At 43.3% G+C, this 21,864-nt stretch overlaps 1 protein-coding gene across 6 annotated transcripts in view; it reads right to left on the reverse strand.

Moving 5' to 3' along the window:
- Positions 1–21,864, reverse strand: part of LOC123036218 (activating transcription factor 7 interacting protein) — a 97,679-nt gene that overhangs the window by 27,081 nt on the left and 48,734 nt on the right. For all 6 annotated transcript variants that reach the window (XM_044455287.1, XM_044455289.1, XM_044455288.1 and 3 more), the window contains exons 3-4: positions 9,928–10,014; positions 1,366–1,511 (exon numbers count right to left, since the gene is read on the reverse strand). In XM_044455287.1, coding sequence (XP_044311222.1) covers positions 1,366–1,511; positions 9,928–10,014 — 233 coding nt within the window. The remainder of the gene's footprint in view (positions 1–1,365; positions 1,512–9,927; positions 10,015–21,864) is intronic.

Consider the following 21,864-nt stretch of genomic DNA (forward strand, 5'->3'; position numbering starts at 1 on the left):
AAAACTGAAAGTCTATACACATATAACATGGGAATACTCCCTGAGGTTAGTGTACCCAGACAAATATACACAGAGTTCTTCTATGTGTGTCCCTGCAGTGGTAACCACTGTAGTACCAAGACAGATTATAATGTATATAACTGTAGCACCTGCTAACCCCTAACATTCTCATCCTAAAATTGAAATGTTCTGTTTTTATCTTAACTGAACCGCACCCCCTATAAATGAATGCAGTTTCCTTTGTAAAGGACAACTGGAGACCAGCTGTTAGGATACTGACATCATAATGACCTCCAATGGCGTGTACCTACCAATCCCAGAAATGGTTATTCAATCATTTAGCTATCATATAAGCATCAGCTGACAATTAACTTCAGACATATGAACTCTTAAATTTAAAAAAAAAAATCATTTATTTATTTATTTGATCTTAGGCTCTCTTCTGCTTTTAAACCTTTTAAAATACAGCTGAGTTATACCTTAGGAATTCATAAGCTCTGCTGTAGCATATACAACATTTCATCTGTTTAGTACAACTCTTAAATTGGTAAACAGAATGAACAGGAAAGGGATTCAGTCACTGCATTAGTAGTGTTTCCATGTGTACGAAGATGCATCCTTACTGCCCTGCAGTTAAATATGGGGAAGCCACTTGAAATATGGTGCCAGGATAACAGTGAGTCAACCAATTCCTATACTACTGCATTCCAGGTCAGCTTTGAAGCATATTGGTTTAACTACAATAGCCCCTGAATCACTGACACTGATAGCACTATACTTTACAAGAAGTACCTAAGATAAAACTGGAGTGACCCAATTTCAGTCTTCTACCACCTATTTTTTTCTGAAAACTAGAATCTCCATGTATGAGTAAAAGAACAAATCAAAAGTACACAGTCAAAATCTTGTAACAAGAAATGACTAACAGCTCAAGTTCCACATGCAATACAGTATTTAAGCCTATGGGACTAAGTAAATCCCCCTGAATTCAATGGGACTTGCTCCTTTTCATGTGCATTTAGGATTGCAGCTTTAAGCCATCCCTTCTTTGCAACAAGTTCATGATGGTTCACCAGAAACTAACCAGTGATTCACTGTCTACCATGTGTCCATCCCTGATATAAAGGGCAAATAAGAATTAATTTACTGGCCTGTTATTAAAACTAATTGTACTTTTAAATACTTTAGTAGCCCAGTCTTCACTGGGAACATGGTAATTTATCCATTCAACAGTCCTCTTATTCTACACAATTTTGCCGCATATTTTGATCTTTGAAACATCTGAGAATTTGATGTAATTGTAAAAGAAACTGAGAAAGTGCTACTATATAAAGGGAAGGCATCTATAGCAAATATCAGCTCTACCTTTTCTAGCTTCTGATGAACATCCCCTCTGGCTGTAATTTTTACTTCAAATTCTGCTTCATATTCTTCTCTCATATATCGACGGCGTTTAGAATGGATATTGTCCATATCCTCTGATTTGGAACGCTTTCTTCTTGAAGCCTCACCTAAAAGTTATTTTTATTTAATGTATTTCTTCTATGATAACCATGATCTTTTCAAGGTGAATTACAATATAAAACAAGTAACTCCAACTTTGGAAACAAATTAAGGAGGTTAGAAAAAAGAAGGTAAGGACCTGGCACTCACTAAAATGCAGTTAGTAAGAAACTTTATTGCTCACAATATGTTTAGTTCATGAGAAATCACTAATAGTCTGATGGACATGAGGACTGCAAAAGGAAGGCTGCCCTATGAAAAAGCTTTAAAGCTATATGTGCACTAAAGCCAGTGTGGTGTAGTGGCTAAGAATGCTAGACTAGGACTCAGGAGATCCGAGTTCTAGTCCCCACTCAACTATAAATTTGGGCAACTTTAGGTTGGTCACCGCCTCTCAGCCTAACCTACCTCACAGGGTTATTGATATGAGAATAAAATGCAGAGGAGGAGAACCTTATAAGCTGCCTCGAGTTACTTGCAAAAAAGAAACAGGATATAAATGCAGGATGGTGATGTTAACTAGAAACATAATGGAAACAGCAGCAGTTATTCCCAGCACACTTGGCAAGTTGGAAGTGAAAACATGAACTTTAAAGCTAACTATACACAATTTTATTTATTTCATTTCGACTCCATCTCCATTCTGTCAAGAAAAACGGCATTCAAGGCATCTACTACTTAGGATCAAATACAATTGGCTGAGTCTGTTAATCCATATTGTGGCACAAGCCATGCTGTTGTGGATTAATTGTCCACAGGCCTATGATGTGCCCAACAGATGATCATACTGTGGGTCCATGTCCACCTACTTCTTGCTTGGTCCTCCTGCTGATATCCCAGGGAAAACTGAAGAAGAAAAGAGTCATTCCCCATTTTTCTACTGCTTCCAACAGGCTCTCCCAAATTCACTTAGGGGAAGCTGGCAGAGACTTTCCCTGCTTTTTACAGAGCATACAAGCTGTTCTGTACTTGCTGTGGGTCTCTTGTCTTTTCTCCCTAGAGATTGTAAAAGGTTCTCTTTCACATCACTTTTCATAAACCCTGGTTTTGGCAGCTACAAACCTTCAAGTTGTCCAAGTAATACCTTTGCAAGAGTTCCCTGTGGCTGTCTACCCACTATCACCACCATTATTACCCTGTATAATGTGTGCAAATATTTATGTTTATAATTTTTTAAAACTGTATCCAGCGGAATCTTTGCAGATCTGGCATGTCAAGGGCCAAGTGTTGGTATTGTGCAGGGCAGTGCCTGACAAGAGCTGAGGTCCCTCCTTCACACATTTAAAGCCATAGACCTTTTTCTTGCAAAATGTTATTTACTGAACAAAAGCCCAAACACCCAGAATGAATCTCTGAGAATGCACAGAGTGGTTTGCTGAATCCAACCTATGGAATTCACTCCCCAAAGAGGTCCGCCTGGCACCGTCATTACTGGTTTTTTGGCGCCAGGTAAAGACCTTTTTATTTAAACATCATTTTAATTGTTAAAATATATGATCTGGCCAGGGCAACTTCTTTTTCCTTCTCTTTTCTCCTCCTATATTCTTTATTTACTTATTTTATACTGTTAATTTTAATTTTATATTATTATGTTTGTATCTCAGTGTATTTTTTGTATTTTTGTATTTAGTAGTAATTTATTATGTTCTATTGTATTTCAATGTATTTTATTGTGTTGTAAGCTGCCCCGAGGCTTCGGCAAGGGGCGGCATAGAAATGTAATAATAATAATAATAATAATAATAATAATAATAATAATAATAATATTCACCTCCAGGAATTCTGCTTATGAGCATGCCTGAGCCCCATCCCTTCGGAAACTGCCTTCTGAAAACGAGCATGCTTCCTTACTGCATGCCAGTCCTCTAACTGTATTGTCCTCCTTTGCTGACAATACACCATGTGGTCAAGATCTGAGACCACCTCATCTGTGTCTGAGGAAGTCCCCTGCTCCAAGTCCCTTCCCACCAACTGTGCATCTGTGCTAAGTCTTGCCTTGGGATAAGCGTCTCTGGTTCTCTCATCACAATGTCTCGGGATGGCCCATGTTCCCAGGCCATCTCCTGCTCTTCTCCCACTCCTCCTTCTTCTGGAGACCAGCCAGCAGCTCTAAAGAATTGGTGTCCATAGCAGCCATTGTTCTCTCTCCAAACAGTGCCTGCTAGCCAAGAGATGTCCACCCTATGTAGTGGCCACAAAGGCCTATGGGTAATTCCCCCTTTGCAAACATCTGTCTGTAGTCAGAAGGCAAATGATCACGTAATTCCAAACCTGCAAGTGATTCTTGTTTATGGAAGAGGTGGCTCAGGCACATCTTTCATAGCATGGGTCCTCAAACTAAGGCCCACGGATTGGATGCAGCCCACCATGCCCATTTAACCGACCTGCCCAACAGGTTTTGCACTTGCCGGGCGTGTGGCTTGCTCATGAGGAGGTCATTTTGGAGTAGCTCAGAGAAAACGATCTTGTGACAAAGCGGAAGCCTTGCTGCGTGCACGCCCAGCGGTGGCTTGCCCGTGAGGTCATTTTGGACTCGTTGCTCAGCGAAAACGATCTCCTCACGAGCAAGCCGGCACCTCGCCCCGCACGCCCCGCCTCGTGTGCGTCCTACACCCTCACCAGCCCGTGCCCACCATTGGCACCTGTCAACTGGTCCCCTTTAGAAAAGTTTGAGAACCCCTGTTTTATAGAATGATTCTCAGGTTTTTGCAGGGTAAAGTAAGGTTGCTTACCTATAACTGCTGTTCTTCAAGTGATCATCTATGCATTCACAGATATGGCCTCTGGGCATACTGTATGTGGTGGCTGCTTGGGAAAATCCCACAGCTAAGATTTTACTTAGTGGGAACCCCTCCCCCTGGCCATGCCCAAGAATGAGAGAGGGGTTCCACTTGATCCTCAGTTTGAAAGACAGACTGCCATCTTCCCAGATGGGCCTACCCAGCCCCTTAGATCATCATTGGAGGCCCTTCTGAAGGAATCCTCTCCTCAGGAAATAAGGTAGGTGGCTACAAAGAAAAGGGCCTTTCAGGCACTGGCACTCGACTTTGGCACCAATTCCCCAGAGGGGTTCACCTGGCACCCTCTTTATATTCTTTTTGGAGCCAGGTGAAGACCTTTTTATTTTCTCAAAATTTTATTTGTTAGGATGATTTAATGGTTTTAATATTTTATATCTGGTTGTTATCTGTTGTTGTGCCTTTCATGTTGGTTTTATATACTCTATAGCTCTGTGAAGTTTTTACAATGGCATGCTTTTGCTTGTGGTTTGCTAGATTTTGTTAACTGTTATTTTAATTGTATTTTAATTGCGTATATTTTTAACACTGTAGCCTGCTCAGGAAGTCTTATGGCTAAAATGATGGGATAAAAATCCGATCAAACAAACAATTCTGTAGCTAAACCCATTTCTTTCCTCAGTCTTTTACTTTGGACCTATTTGAAGAAGGGGTTTTTTTATTAGCAAGGAGGCTGCATTTAGTATCCCTCGCTAGTTTCAGCTCATTCGTAGCTTTAGCCTTCCTAATGCATTCCCTGAAATTCTGTGCTACCTGCTTATATTCTTACTTTGTAGCTTGGCCTCCCTTCCAATTCCTAAACTTTGTTTGTTTTCAGATCATCTTTAAGCTTTCTGTGAAGCCACATTGGGCTTCTTCTGTTGTCTTCTACTCTTTCTCCTAGTTGGAATTGTTTGTAATTGTGCCTTTAGAATTTCCCTTTTTTAAAAAATTCCCACCCATCTTGGACTTCCTTTCTCATTAGAGTCATTTGCCATGAGACTTTACTTATCATTGTTTTTGAATTTATTAAAATTGACTTTCTTAAAATTCAGGGTTCATATTTGACTACATTTGTCTTTTGCTTCTTTTAGAATCAGGAATTCAAGTATGGCATGGTCACTTTCCCTCAAAGTTCCCAAAGCTGCCACTTTGTCCACTAGGTCTTCCTTGTTAGTATCAAGTCAAGAATAGCTGTCCCATCTTGTACTTCCTCCACTTTGTGGTGGAGGAAATTACTAGCAACACATGTTAAAAATCTCTTGGAGAAGGCATGTTTGGCAGAATTATCTCACAAGAGATATCAGGGAAATTGAAGTCCCCCACAATGACGACATCATGCCTACTTGAAACACTGGCAACTTGCTTTTCAAGTTTCATCCTCGTTTTCTCCTTGACTGGGTGCTTGGTAAGAGACACCAACCACTGTGCTTCTTTTCTTCCCTGCACCATTTATATTAATCCAGACGCTTTTGGTTGGGCTACTAAGTGCATCCTCCTGCATTTCTGCACAGATATGTATCTTTAACATACAGTGTAATTCCACCTCCTTTCTGTTCTTCTGGTTATATCCTTCAATTGTTGAACTGCAGGCATGGGAGTCATCCCACGAAGTTTCAGTTATACTTATCAGGTTGTATTTACCTTCCTGTATTACAAGTATTTAGAGGCAGTGCAGCGCTCCCAAACAGGTTTAGAGAAAGGCATTTCCCATGCTGCTTGGATCCATGCCCTTTCAGGAACAGATATGTCCATATGGAATGTTTTTTTAGGGTCATGGTTAATTTGAGGGCAGCCACATCTTTGCCCAGGTGGTCTCTTTGGTGATGTTGTAGTGCTCAGTCCACCATCAGAGGCTTCACCAAATGTGTCTAAAGAGTCTGTTTGACTCTCTGCTGATAAACCATAGCTGAACATGTAGAGTTGGGCCAGTGGGTCAACATCAATCACAGATGCCATGAGACCAAGGACCCCCTGGTGCCAGTGGTCTCGTGATCAAGTAGACTGGGCAGTGGCAGTGGTCTGGTGATTGAGTAGACTGGGCAGTGGCAGTGACTGAATAGACTGGGTGCCTCTCCCACCATGGTGGAGGCTCTGGCATCCAGTATGCATACCTTCACCATTACAGAGTCTAGGTGGGCTCCAATGAAGTGGATCCAGTGGAGGTAGAGGATTTCTACAGGTTTATGTACAGTCATAAGGAGGAAAGCAGCTGACTTGCAGTTACAGTGGCCTATATTGTGACTTATTTGGATGAAGTGACAATCAGCCACTAGTCCAGGCATGGGTAGATTTGGACACCTTGGAGGCAGAGATGAGTGCAGACTATGGTCAAATACTTTGTGAAGACCTCTGTGGCTGTGGTGAGGCTGAAGGGGAGAATGGTGAATTGGAATGTGTCCTCCCTAATCCAGAAGTAGAGGAAGCACCTGCAGGACTCCTCAATGGAGATGTGGAAGTAGGTGTCCATAAGTTTTATCAAGGTAAACCATTCTCTACATGTAGCAGAGGCAAGATACTCTAGAGCATGACCATGCATAATTTTTTAGATCTTATGAAGTGGTTGATGTCTCTTAGGTCCAGAATGGGCAGCAGTCCACTGTCCTTTGGCACTGTGAAGTATCTGGATTAAAGAACCTGTCAGGCTCTGAAGTCCATGATTCTTTTATGAATGACCCCTTTCTAGAATAAGGAGTGAACCACCTCTAGGAGGGCCTTGGGAGGGATATGCATATGATGGTACTGAGAGGTGGGAGAGGCCTCGAATTCTATTCTATAGCTGCACTCCATGATGGAGAAGAACCACAAGTCCATGGTTACTGCAACCGAACTATGGAAAGGGGGCTGAAGGCAGTGGCCAAAGGTGAGTGGGGAGGTACCAGCTGGGAGCTAGGTGAGTCACAGCTGCCTTCTGATGTTTCCAGGGTGCCAGCATCTGCTATCTAGGGCAGGGGTGGAGGTGTCTGTGTCTGGGGACAAAGGGTACCCATGGACTGGGGTAGCTGTGATGGTACTACTTATGAGAACAAGTGTATTGTCTCAGAAGATATCTGGTTCATCCACTTCCTGGAAGCAGTTGCCCTAGTCTTCTGAACCCCGTCCATCTGGTCAACAGTATGCACATAAAAGAGACCCCATGCTGTTGAAGGGCATATCCTCAAAGCAGGTGCATGTCTCGTATGACAGTCCAGATGAAAGCAGCCAAGCATGACATCTGAGGCCTATCACTTTTACCATGTTTCTTGCTCCATATTCAACCTGCTGTCTAGCCATATGATTTCTTGGCAGGTGAGTTGGGATACTTCATCCTTGATGTTGTCAGTTAGGTCTATTTTTCTCATGGGGGAGGCTATTACAGAGGGCACCTATCTTTTCTCACAGGAGGTGGTAATATCTGGCTATGGTTGCCTGGTAACTGGCCATCTTGAGGGCCAGTGTGGCTGAGGAGTAGATGCATTTCCCTACAGCATCCAAGTGCTGTCCTTCCTTGCCAGCAGGTGTTGAGTGTTCCCTCCTGGTTCTTCCCTGGGCCAGCTCCATGAACAGGAATGGTACACTCTGCTTTATACACACTCTTTAATCTTTTGGATGCTGGGGCCACTGAAGAGGGGGACTTCTAGTCCTGCCACAGAGAGTCCATAAAGGTTGCCAGGAAGGGTAGAGCAACCAGCCCTGTGGCCTCAAAAACCCGGTCTTTTGTTCTCTATTGGGAGCAAGAGGGATGGAAACCTGGAGCAAGCATTCCCTCCAGGGTAAAAGCTGCATCCCAGGTACTAATTCAGCTTCAAGTGATGAAGAATGTCTCAGAGAAATTGGGGAGCAGGATTTGGCTCAGGGTACTGGGACACAATAGATGGAGGAGGTGGAGGTAATTAGTTTAAAGGCAGATACCTTACTTGGCAGAATGGGATGGACATAGAGTGACGGCGAGCTCCCAGATGCAGACCAGCACCCTTTCTTTGAACTTAACCTCATGGTAAGGCACTAGCAGAACTGAGAGACCCAAGTGGATGAGCAGTGTGAAGAAGGGAGGTGGGCCCACCTTCAGAGAGCCACCTGTGCAGGGTTAGGCTTCAGGTATGTTCATAAGGAGAATTTTTGGAAGTAATCATTAGATTTTCAACAAGCTGCTCTGTGCATGCTCAGAGAATCAGTATGGGTGATGTGTACTTAAAGTAATAAAGAATGGTTAAAAGGAAATGGCTTGTGGCCGATTTTTATTCAAAGGACAAACCTCAGCTCTAGACACTCTTCCAAGGCTCCTGCTGTGGATTCAGCCTGAAGATACAGGTCATTTGTAGGACCTGGTCAGAGAACAGGTCCAGGTCTCTGAGGCTGGATCCTGTGGAACTATGGTGGCACTCCAAGTCTGAGGGGTAGTTATCAGAGTCTGAGAGAGCAGACCAAGGGCTGTATGTTGAGGGGCCCAGAGCTGGAGATGAGGACTACACTGGGACTATGTCCAGCAGTGGTGTACACTGGTTTTAGGTGTCCTGCATGTGCTTGAAAGTAGGCTGAAGCCCCAGTGAACAAATCTCCCTACATGCAAGGCCTGCTCAAAATGGTCTGAGCTTTGGTATGGTTTCTCACAGTATCAAGACTTGTAGAATGCCCAGGACTCTTGGTAGAAGTCCTGGAAGTCATATTCCCTCCCTTGTGTGTGTATGGAGGATAATGGCCAATCAGACCTTTGGTCGCAGTAAGAGATATAGCAGCATGAGGCTAGATAACAAAGCTCCAGTGCCTTTCACATCCTGTTAATTTTATTGTACTCCACATATACTGTAATCCAACTTTAGAATTGCAGTTAGTAGGTGGGAAAGAAATGTTTCAAATTAAAATACATTTTATCAAATAATGTAAAGCAAACTTTCAAAAGAAAACTAACAATTTCTCTTCTGATAGTACTAACACTGAGAAAGCACTAGGAACTGGAAAGGTAACTTTGCATTCTAATTTGTAATGTCACCATAATTTGCAGGCAAACATTAGCACATATCATTCCCTATAATAACAAACTCTAGCGGATCAGGCTGGAAACGAAACAGGGCCACCCAAACATGAGGCAGTGGTTTCTACAAACTCAGAAAATTTCCTAGAAACACAGATATAAGTTTCTAAGTTAACAGAAAACTAAGCAACCTGACAATTTGTGAGCTTTCAGCACATATGAAACACTGAGGTGGCAGTTCAGGAAAGGGAAGAGGAAAACAAAGATGAAAAATGGGAAGTCACCCAGTCAAATCCTGAGCAACATATATATTATGGGGGGAGGAGTTTCATAACATGAAAGACTCCCCTCTCTGCACTATACAAGGATGTTACATGAGGATGGAAAGGAAGAAACTTACATTTTTGGATTGGCAGCCAATCCTGAATCTGAACTGGGGTGAAGGGAGAAAAAGATGTGTCCTTTTTTTTCCTCATTGCACTCCTGGCCTGAACAGACTATAAGGCTCCTGTGCCTGGCTGGCTAGAGTCCTGAACAGAACATTCCTATTAGATAATTAGGATATACGGCAATATTTTGCTGGCTATTCCACTTAAGTATTTTTCTTTCAAGAACAGTCTGAATACCAAAACAAAAACAACCTATATATTTTATTTCCTTTCAGCAATATTATTCTCTCCTTTTTGCCATACATACTTCTTTCTGGAGGCTTCTCTTCCTCTTTGTTGTGTTCCTTTTCTTCCACTTTGTCCAGTTCTTTTTCCTCTTCTTCATCTTCTTTCTCTTCAGAAAGACAAACCATTTTACACTTTATTGAAAACCTCTTTGTCCATCCCTCCAAGTTTGTGTTTGAAAGATCTCAATAGTTACTTCTATGGGAGCATTGGTTCCTTTTTGCACAGTTGCATGCATAGGAAAAGAAAATAAACTGAACTTTTGTTTTAAAAACTTCTCAAGAGTTAAGCAGTTATATTGCAGCATTAGAACTTTGAACATCTAAACCTTATTTCCTTTAATATTTCAATTTGCATCTATGCCAGTACAAGCACTCTTGCTGCCTAATGAAGGATAGCACGTGCACTCCCTACCTAACTTCCTTTTATGTGGTCACTGCACCTCACTCTTGTTGCTATTGCCTGGTTCTGTGGGTGCCTTCCTCATTGCTTAGCTGGACAGGTGTTCCAGTGGATCTTGTGGGACACCTCTCATTCAGAGCAGCTGCCTGTCCACTATAAACTCTGGATAAAATGACTTTTAGTTGGCTGCTCCAGAGGATAGACAATGGCTCCAGAGGAGTGGTGTCAAAGGTGATCACCTGCAGGATTCCCAGCATAAACCAGAGGGTAGACAGTTGTGAGCAACAATCCACCCTCTGTGCTGCTCTGAGATCTCCTCAAAACAAAACAGATGATGGATTTCTGGTCTAAGAGAGGCACTAGGTACTCTCTCACAGTGGCATCTCTTTGGAGCCAAGCAGGCAGCTGCTCTGAAGAGTCCCACTTTCCCACTGCAACAGATGCTACAGTGGGGGAGAAGCTGTCTGGGTTCTCCATAGCAATGGAGTAAACCTGTTGAGATTGGGGCAGTGTGCAGCCCTGTTCCATCTCACAGGAGGGCTAAGCCTAAATGCTGGATAATCATCCAGTACTAACCGTTAGGTTAATGACCAATCATTTTCAAGTTTAAGGTCTCTACCTCAAAGCTTTTCATTACAGCAAGATAAAATCCCACTTGTGGGTTTATTTTAGAATTTGAGAAAAGAGAACACTAAAAGCATACCTTTCAGTTGAAATGAAGTGATAGGAAAGATTTGTGGAATTTTTATTGATTAAAGCTCCGGCTGTGGCTACAAATCCAGTATAATGCCTCTTAGCTGCCTTGCCATTGTGCTGCCAAATGTCTTGAAAATAAGACACACAAATCCAGAATGTATTAAAAGGATAAATGGAAAAAAAAGAAACAGGGGCCTGTTTAAGGCAGTATGTGGCCCATTTTGCTAATGTGTTGTGCAGTATTTGAAGCTCTCTTAGAGATGTGAATTTTATGCCCAGGTGTAACGCAATAAAATAATCCCAAAGGGAGAGAAATATGAACATCACAGAAACACTGGCTATGTTAGGAGGAAGAAGATGATCAAGAAGGGGGTAACTCTGATGCTTAAGGAAGACAGTGAATTGGTAAAGATGAAACAACTCAACTACTCCAACTCAATCCTCTCCCATTATGGGGGTGTGTGTGTGGGACGGCTGAATTCAACCAGGAAGGAAAAAAGGAAGATGATGCTTGGAGAGATTTGTAGCTAGGAGTAAGGTAGGACATGGTCAGAAAGCACTTAGCTATTTACATAAGTTCTAAAGTCTCAAGGACCAAGTTAACTGCATCCTTGAGTGCTAGGAATGAGCTGAGACATCGTTTCAGAGATGCTGTCTATAATCTGAGAATTCCTGGAAAACAAGTGAAATGCTTTCTCCATAATAAAGAAGGGGAAAAGATAAATCAAGCACACTACAGATCAGTCAGCCTGACATCACTATCATACAACATTCTCAAACAGATGATTCAGTGATCATGCAATAAGCATGTAAAAATTATGCACCCATTACTATAAGGCATTGAGAGTTTGATTTGCTCCAAAATAAAGCCATATCGCCATTTCTGACAGAGCTGCTAGTTTAACAGAACATGGGGATGTTGTGAACATAGCATAACTTCATTTCCACAATATATTTTACACATTTCCCATAATATTCATGTCGACATGATGTTAGATCCACAGTTAAGCAACCATATTCAATGAGCGCTAATTAACTGCTCCCTGTATTCCTAAAGAGAACTCTCTAATAGAGTGTCAAAGGACACTGCCCTAGACCCTGTGCTGCTCAACATATGCATGAATAATTTGCATAACTCTACACCACATGTAAGACTCAGGCATTCTGAGAAAAAGACAACTGGTGGCCACAGGCTAATGCTTTGCTTGGCAGCATGTACATTTTGTTTCTCAAATTGCTAAATGTGTCCATACTTGTGATACAGAGGAGTTGCTATCAAATCCGTGGATAACACAAAGCAATGGATAATAGTCAACACCATAGATGACTCAATCAAAATTCAAAAGGACAGACTGCTATGATGTGCTAAATCTCACAAGATGAGATTCAACAGAGAAAACAGCAACGTTTTGCATTCAGAGACTAAATTCAAAGACTATAAATAATAGGATGAGAGGGACTTCTCTTGGCAGAAGTATATACCTAAAGAATCTAAATGTCTTATTGGATCACAAGCAGAATATAATATCACAGTAGTGTGATATAGCACCTAAGAAAGTTAATGCAATCCTGGGATACATTAATCAAAACATAGTGTCCAAATCGTGGGAAGTAACAGTTCTGCTCTATTCTGTGTTAGGCTGCATCTGGCTCTTTAACCTCATCCCCTCAAAGCAAACAAGCACCAGTCACGTAATAGGGTCATTTCTGACCCCAGTAGGAAGTACCTCAGGCAAGAAAAATGGCAGAATTTGAAGAAAAAAAAAATCTGAAATTTTCTAAGGCTAGGGGTTACAACGAAACCTGCTGTTCAGTTCTCAGCAAATATAGGTAATTTGAAGTTTAATTCTTCCTATGGTTATAAAAACTGAGAAACAATGGCAAATCTATTGACCTTTTACTACATAAAGTTCAGTTGCTTACCTCTAATTGTCATTCTTTGGTAACGTGTGCATTCACACATATAGGCTCCACTTGAGAAAATTTAGGCACTTTGCAAAACTCACCCCATCACAGCAGCATCCGTTATAATAGGGAGGAGTTCCCATCCTTTCCCTCAGTTCAAATGAGACCACTCAGGTGGCTTTCCAGACTTAGGGAAGACTGTCAAAATCAGAAGAGTCATATAAAATATGGCAATGGATGGGGTTGCTGGGTAGGTTGTGAATGCACACATGACCACTCGAAGAATGACAATTGTAGATAAGCAACCTGACTTGCTTCTTCGTGGTCTCTGAGCATCCCACATAAGGGCAAACAACAAACTTACTTCTATCTGAATGGTGGGATGGTGTCACAAATGTAAGATGCTCTCCCAAAGCACAATTGGATCTGGCATGGACATCAACCTTGTAGCACTTAATAAAGGTTGAGGGAATAGACCAAGTTGCTGCTTTGCACAGATCCAGTAGAGGGCAGTGCTGTTGCTGACACCGTCCTAGCCAAATGCACTTTTGATTGGACCAGAAGTTGCAGACCTGACAGTTCATACACAGAGATATGGCCAAGACAGTCTGTGAAGAGACTGGCTGTTACTTAGCACTACCACCATTTGAGATGAAAAGTTCTCATGAGTATCTGAAGGATTTAGTCCAGGAGCAGTAGAATGCCAGTGCTCTATGCACATCCAGGATATGCAGCATCAACTCCATCAGGCTGGATAGGGAAGGTAAAAAGGCAGGTAAAATAATGTCATAGTTTAAATGAAAGGCTGAATGACCTTCAGAAGAGGAATCTGGATTCAGCACCATCTATACTCTGTGGAAGATGAGGTATGGAGGTTCTACCCATAAACTGCACAATTCAGTAGTGGCGGGCCAAAGTAATTGCACAATGTAGAAGTGTCTACTCAAAGGATGGAAGAAAACCAATGAACCCTGAACAGGGTCATGGAACAAAGAGAGAGCCACCAGGTAAATACAGCTGGGCAAGGCTCTTAATCCCATTTGGAAAAGTGGATTGAGAACTTGCTCCAACATGCACCAATATGGATCAGGCCCCCAACTTCACAGCATAGGATCTTCTTGTGGAAGGCTTTAATGCCTGGAGTACTTCAGGGACAGTCAAACTAAATCCTACAGTCTAGGATTGAATCCTCTATGTCATGAGCAAGCAGGAATGCATCTCCCAGAAAGCCCCTGTATTTTCCTGCTCAAGAACAAAAGCTGCTGCAAATGGCATTGTCTGCAGTGGTAAACAGATCCATGAAAGGTATCTTCCAGTTGTTAAAGATTTGCTATAAGACTATCAGATTAATTCATCACTCATGCGTATCAAGGGTCTGCCTGCTCAGTGTATTGGCCAACATATTGCTGGATTCAGTGACGTGAATTGTGGTCAAGGTGATCTTCCTGCTGAAGCACCAGTCCCAGATCTGGACAACTAGATATATCAATAGAATCAACCAACTGCCCCCTGCTTGTTTATATAGAAGACCACTCCACCTACCAATCTCTACATGATGACCAGCGAGGAATGTCTGGAATGCAAGCATGGCCTTCTTCAACAAGTTGTCACAATACATCCACCAGCACTGCCTGGAAGGGACTGGTTTTGGGATCCAAAGATGCAGCCACTGCAGGTTGTCCATGGGGTGGTAGATATGGATGAACCAGAGTTGCAGCAGCCACATCAGAAATCTAGCCAGAGGAACAACCATGACAGTAGGTGGCATGAGGCTGAGTAGCTGTTGGATCTAAAAAACAGTCACTGTGTGCTGTTGACAAAGCTTAGAGAACATCTAGATAATCAATGTAGCTTTTGCTTCTGGGAGATATGCTGCTGCCAAGATAGAGTATAGCCACACCCCAATGTAGAGGATAGACTGGGAAGAGAAAAGAAGAGATTTTCTGCATTTAGACAGAATCCAAGACTATCTAAAAGACTGCAGGCAGTGTGAATGGAATTGATGAGGTCAATCCTGGTGGGAGCCACAAGATGTCATTCATTTAGGTACAGCTAGACTTGGATCCCCTGGAGATGTAAATGGCACAACTATTGAGAATCCAGAAGGTAAAACTAAAAACTAGTAGGTCTCTCTTCCAACTTGGAAGAGCAAGAAATGTTGGTGGGAGATCTGAAAATATGCATCCTTAAGATCTATGGACACAAACCAGTCTCCTAGTTGAGGCTTCTTAGATACATGATTGGATGAATTTGCCATCCTGCTTTAGTACCATAAACAGTATGCCATCAGCCTTGGCAGTATCTGGCCACACTGTCCTTTTGTCGTGTCTGTGCCTAGAAAGCCAGGGCAATAATCTTCCTAACTGGTTTCAGAATGGAAAGGAGATAGTAGACAGCTCAAACCACTTATACTGTCTTACTGGAGAGGTGGTTGTTGAGTGATACTGTCCATGTGCTCAAACATCTTATTAAAGAGCCTGTTTCCACTGAGGAGAAAGTCATTGATTCAGGAGTAGGCCCTTGTAAGAAACCAGATGAATAAAGCCAGATATGCCTCCTCAGTGCCACCATGCTGATAACTGCCTTCACCCTGCAGTCAGCCTGATGCCTGGCGGTGTTTATTTGGATTCAAGAAAGACACATCCCCTTGCACAGAGCACCCAACTCCTCCCAGAGGAAGAGTTGGTACCTTGCCATGGGGGCTTGGTAGTTGGTTACCTGGAGTCTCAGAGCAGAGGAATAGATGCATATTCTCAAGAAGTCCACACAGCAACCTTCTCTATCAATGAGATCTGAACTATCAAAATGTGACCTTCCTTGTGTCAACTCCACAATTTTCAGTTTAGGGTGTTAAAAAAAGGAAGGTCACATCTTTATCCTGTACATGTTTTCAGTCTCTGTGAGATTGCTGGCATTGTCAAAGGCACCTTCCACAACCGCTGTACTGTTTGGAGAAGCACGGGGAAGAAGAGGATAGCCAGCAGGTTCAAGTCTTCAGTATGAATGGTGTTGAAGACTGAGTCTGACACCCCCCCCCCCCCGGCTGTAGCTGGATCACCAGTTCCAGTGCTTGTGCCATTCTTTGGACCTACTTGGAGAAATAGCAGAGATACAGCTTTTTGCAATCTGATGTCCATGTCTGGAGAGGAATGTTGGCTGGAGAGGTCTAGGAGATGGAGTTGGTGGCCTCTGAAATATTGGTGGTGGTAGGGGGGTGCGTGCATGTGCTGGAAGCACAGTGGTACCTCAGTTCACAAATGCCTCAGTTCATGACCAAATCGGTTCACAAATTTCAGAAATTTTGTCTCCGTTCGTGAACTCCGCATTGGGTGATGACCATGATTGCAACCATGTTCCCACACGAACATGATCGTGACCATCTTCCCCACTTGCAGTTGTAGACAGACCTGTGGTCACTTACTGTTAAACTTTTTTGTGTGCTTTTTAGCACATACAATACTGTAAAATATTATTCAATAATAATATTGAATAATGGCTCCAAAGAAAGTGCAGAGCAAGCATGGTGGTAAAAAGAACGTGCAGGCGGTAATGAAGGGACCAGAACATGCAGATTTTTTGCCAAAATTGACCCTGCAGCTAAGAGACAAAGAAGAGAGGAAACCCCTGAAGATCTCCCCAATGTCCTTATGGAGGAGGACTCTCCCTCCAAACAATACCCCCACACCTAGGTTAGTGTTCTCTACTGTACTGCAGTTTGTTACTTTGTTTACAGAGTATTTTCTGTAAAAATATTTACAGAATGGATTAACCTTATTTACAATTAACCTTATGGGGGTATTTGACTTGGTTCGTGACCAATTTGGGTTGCGACCAGAATTGTGGAAAGAATTAAGTTCATGGATCAAGGTACCACTGTACTGCTCCTGTGTCACACAGGTATCAGGATGGCATTCTGCCCCATACTGAGAACTGCAATAAGGACACTGATGTAGAGGATATCCTCAAAGATGGTAGGCCTTTTGGTACATCAGAGGGACAGTGTAAGCAGATTGTCTGATCCACTGCCTAACATTCAGATCCAGCAATGATAAGCTGTTGTGCAGGTGGTTGCTTAGGAACAGAGGCAACAGAAGAAGAGATTGGCCAGGAAGTGGAAAGTCCTAAATTTCCCCTTCTGAGATCAAGGTGAATACAAGTTTGATCAATGGCCCCAACGATGCAGGGGGAGCAGTTCTAACCCGTAGATCCTTCATAGCCAGATCTGAACAAAGCCCTTTGGGGTGCTTTTTATGTTTGGCACCAAAGGGTTCCACCATTTTAGCCTTAGATCTCTTCTTGAGGTTCTGAAAACTTGCAGGAATTGCCACTGGAGATTGGCCGGAGGCTTGGGCACTTGCTACAGGAGGCATGGGTCATGGTAAGGAAGCAAACTCAGCTGCAGCCTGACAAATAGGCTCTGGTGGCTTTAGAACATCACCTGCCTGAAGAACGTTGCTCCAATCTCCATGTGAAGGTGGACCTTGCAGTGCTTCCTAGCCTGCTTGGTAAAGGCCATATAGTGAGGGCACTGATTGGGCTGGTGTTCCTTGGTAAGACAATGCTAACAAAGCAAAAGTCCTGCCTATTGTTGGGAGACTGCTACCACATTTGTGAAATGCTGCTTTAAGTACTATCAACAATTTAAAGGAAAGAAGGTGAGATACTGACAAAAAGGCTGAGGTTGGACTAACAAAAGAGAGACAAAAAGGGTCATTATTTTTAAGAGGGAGTTTTTTTATTTTTTTGGAAAGGTAGGGGAAACAACAGGTAATAGTTGATGAAGAGAGATCAATAAAAAGAATGGGGTGTTCATGGCAAGTAAAAAGAGAAAAATGTTTAAAGCTTGCAGAGAGAAGAAAGACAAACTTCCTGAGGCACCAATGAAGGCGGTTGGAGAAAGGCAGGTTGCTTACCTGTAACTGTTGTTCTTCAAGTGGCCATCTGTGCATTCACACATTATGGGTGCTGCGCCTGCGCAGTGCCAGGTGCCGGGAAGATTAAACAGCTTTTATGGTTTTGGTGGGAACTCCATGCCCTTCCCCCACACCATAGTATAAATGGGTGTAGTGTCTGTCATTTCCCCAGTCTACTGAAGACTGCCTGTTCGCCCCCAGGTGGAGACTGGTAAAACTGAATTCAACAGAAAGTATCAAGGCAGAAATCAGCTGTCAGAAACACTAGAATAGTTATACACATGTATGGGCATGTGTATACAGCTATCTGTATCAGATGCATAAAATATAAAACTATTTTAGTAAACCCAGTCACCGACACCAAGTGGGGCTGGTGGGTGGCTTGTGTGAATGCACAGATGGCCATTTGAAGAACAACAGTTACAGGTAAGCAACCTGCCTTTCTTCATCATGGCCTCTGTGCATCACACATTATGGGCCATTAGTAAGCTTACCACACCCGGAGGCGGGATGATGTCATCACTGAAGAATGGAGGAAAGGTCTGCACAGCTGAAAAAACAGTCCTGTCTGGCCCTGATGTCTAGGCGGTAGTGTCTTGTGAAGGTACATGGAGTAGACCGTGTAGCTGCCCTGCAAATGTTGTGCATGGGAATGCCAGCAGAGAGGGCAGAAGAGGCCGTGAGAGCCCTTGTAGAATGTCCTTTAGGAACGACTGGTAAGTCCAATTTGGAGAGACAATAAGGCAGTTCAATTGTCTCCACGATCCATTTTGAAAGTCTTTGAGTGGTAACTGGAGCTCCCTTGTTGTGCTCCCGAGTACTTGACGAACAGGCATTTGGTTTTCCTAAAGGACTCAGTTCGGGATCAAGAGAAAGCTAAGCATCGTTGAATGTCCAGCGCATGCAAGAAGCGTTCGATTGGTATCCAAGGCGTAGGAAATTAAGCCGGCAGGATGATGTCTTGATTGCTATGAAAAGGGGAAGAGATCTTAGGAAGAAAGGTCGGATCAGTGCGCAGAACGACTTTCTCTTTGTGAAAGTTCAGGTATGGAGGGTCTACACGTAAAGTGCACAGCTTACTAGCTCTTCTAGCTGAAGTAATAGCAACTAGGAAAGCCGTTTTCCAGGAGAGAAGGAGTAGATCAGTCGTGGCTAGTGGTTCAAAGGGAGCCTTAGTGAGAGCTTGAAGGACAACAGAAAGGCTCCATGTCAGTACTACCGATCTGATCGGTGAAGATTTTGCAGTCCTCTTAAAAAGCAATGGACAAGGAAATGAGAGAATACAGAGGAACCCAAAATGCAGCCCCGATGATGTGAGATTGCTGCAATGTACAGCTTAACAAAGGAGGATTTAAGTTTGCCCTGGAGAGTAGAAATTGTAAAATGTTTTCAATAGTAGCAGACTGAGGCACAAAGTTGTTAGCTGTAGCAAATGAAGTGATGTACTTACATTTAGCACTATAGTATCACCGTGTAGTTGGTCATAGTGCAGATTGGAGAATGAACTGTATGTCAGGGTGAAGATTAGTAGGATTCGACGGAGTTGTTGGTACTGATGTAGATACCAATGGCAACATTGTATCAGTGAGTTGAAATGTAGCAGAAAGTAATGTCCGAGATGTCAGATGTATCAACTCCAATGAAGCTGTCGGCACCGACGGAGAAGAAAAAGTCAATGAACAAGCCAGGCGGTAAGGTTGAGAGAGTGTAGCTCTGGATGTTGAATGGCGCTGTGATGTTGAGTAAGCAGATGTGGAATCCGAGGAAGGCTTAGAAAGTTGTTGTTGGAAAGATGTAGAAGAGTGGGGAACCATGATTGTCAAGGCCACTAGGAAATTATGAGAATCCTGCGAGCATCGTCTTGGCTGATTTTGGCTAGTGTCCTTGTTATCAACGGTATTGGTGGGAAGGCGTAGAAGAATGTTTGTACAAGGAATCATTAGTGCATCCCCAATCGAATTTGGGCTGATGCCTGCTCAGGAGCAGTAGGTCATGCAAACAGAGTTGTTGTGAGTCGCAAACATATCTATGTCCAGAGGTCCCCAGAGGCGAAAAAGGCTCTGACAAACTTGATGGTCTAGTTCCCACTCGTGCGTTGTCGACATGTGTCTGCTGAGAGAGTTGGCTTCTTTGTTGTTGGTTCCTGCAAGATGAATGGCTAGGGGAGTGATCCCGTGGGCAATGCACCAGTTCCAGAGGCAGAGAGCAAGATGAGCCAAAGAGGCTGACTTTGTACTGCCTTGCTTGTTTATATAGAACACAGTCACAATATTGTCCAATGCAATCTGCATGGTGTGGTCCCAAAGGATGTTCTCGAAGGAATGGAGGGCTTTGAAGACTGCCAGCAGTTCCAGATAGTTGATGTGTCTGGTGGTCTCATGGCTGCGCCAGGCACCCTACATACGAAAGGTTGTGCTGTGGACTCCCCAACTGGTGAGGGAAGCGTTGGTACAGAGTTAGAGCTGGCTGCGGTGGATGGAATGGGACTCCAGAAGAAAAGTTGGTATCTATCGTCCACCAAGACAGGGTGTGAAGAACTGAGGGAGGCGGCTGAAGTGGTTGGTGAGGTCGATCACATTGTGGAAGGAAGGTGCAGTTGAACCATACTTGTAAGGGTCTCATCCACAGCATGGCGTTTGGTACTACAGAAACTGTAGATGCCATATGTCCAAGCAGTTTCTGTTTGGATAATGCTGGAACAGTCCTTTGGGCAGTAATCTGTTGGATAGGTGAAAGCAGTCTGTCTTTGCAGTCGTGAGGAAGAAAAGCTCAGGTGCGTAGCAAGTCGAGACAGGCTCCGATGAAGTTGATGACATGAGAAGGAATGAGACATTATTTTTAGACATTAATGTACAGTCCAAGTTGGTCAAGGAGAGAGCAGGTTGTATCTATGGAGGCTAAAAGGCCATTCTTAGAAGAGGACATGATAAGCCAGTCATTGAGGTAAGGGTAAATATAAATACCCTGAAGCTGAAGATGAGCACATAAAAGAGCCATACACTTGGTGAAAACTCTCCAAGCAGTGATGAGACCGATGCAGAGTACATTGTATTAAAAAATGTCACTTCTGACAGTGAACTAGAGGAGACACCTGTAAGCAGGATGTATGCTTACATGGATATAAGTGTCCTTCAAGTCTAAGGATGCAAACCAATCCTCTTTCCTGAGCAACAGAAGGATATTGTGGAGCACGGTCATTCTGATTTTTTTTGTTTTGATGTATTTATTAATGCCATGTAAGTCCAATATCGGGCCTAGACCACCATCCCTTTTCAGTACCGTAAAGTACCTCGAGTAGAAACCGTGCAGGCCTTCAGAACCATTTGGTGCAGTTTTCGAATCGGTCCTTTACAAACCAGCTGGAAAACTTCATCTAAAAGGACCGGAGAAGCAGCTGTATATTGGATCCATCCAGGAGGCGGCACAGTATCAACTCGATTTTGTACCCATCCTCAATGATGGTAAGTACCCACCTAACTGATGTGATGGACTCCCAAATGGGGAGTCAGCTTTGCAGCCAATCCCCAAAAGGAAGAGAGGAAGGTAGGTTGGAGGACTGAGGAGAGGTTTGCACATCCCGTCAATGCTGGCATTTGTCAGTGTTGGGACAGCAATGAGCTCGTTAGTACAGCATTGCGTTCTTACCTTTGGTTCCTTTGTTGATGCTGTGGCCGTCCTGCATGCTGTTGGAAGGTTGGTAGCGGTACTGAGAACAAGGCCACGGCCACTTACGTCGATGCTGCGGCAGTGTCTCCATATGACAAGCAGTAAGGCAAGTCTTACGAATATTTTTGAGTTTGCTGTCCGTCTTGGCATGAAGAGCCTGAAGCCATCGAGGGGCATGTTCTCCACCTGTCTCTTAGTCTCATCCAGTAGGTTACCCGAGCATAACCAGGCATGGTGACCAAGGGCGACGGCACTGAGGAGAGCCTTAGTCGCAATCAACACAATGTCTTGCCATATTAAGTTGTATAGAAAGCTGCATAGCCTCGTGGGTGAACATGCGGGCAAGCTCCCTATGTTGCCTTGGGAGATTCAAGGTA

This window comes from Varanus komodoensis, unplaced genomic scaffold (assembly GCF_004798865.1).
Source record: "Varanus komodoensis strain SLA01 unplaced genomic scaffold, ASM479886v1 scaffold8, whole genome shotgun sequence".
NCBI lineage: Eukaryota > Metazoa > Chordata > Lepidosauria > Squamata > Varanidae > Varanus > Varanus komodoensis.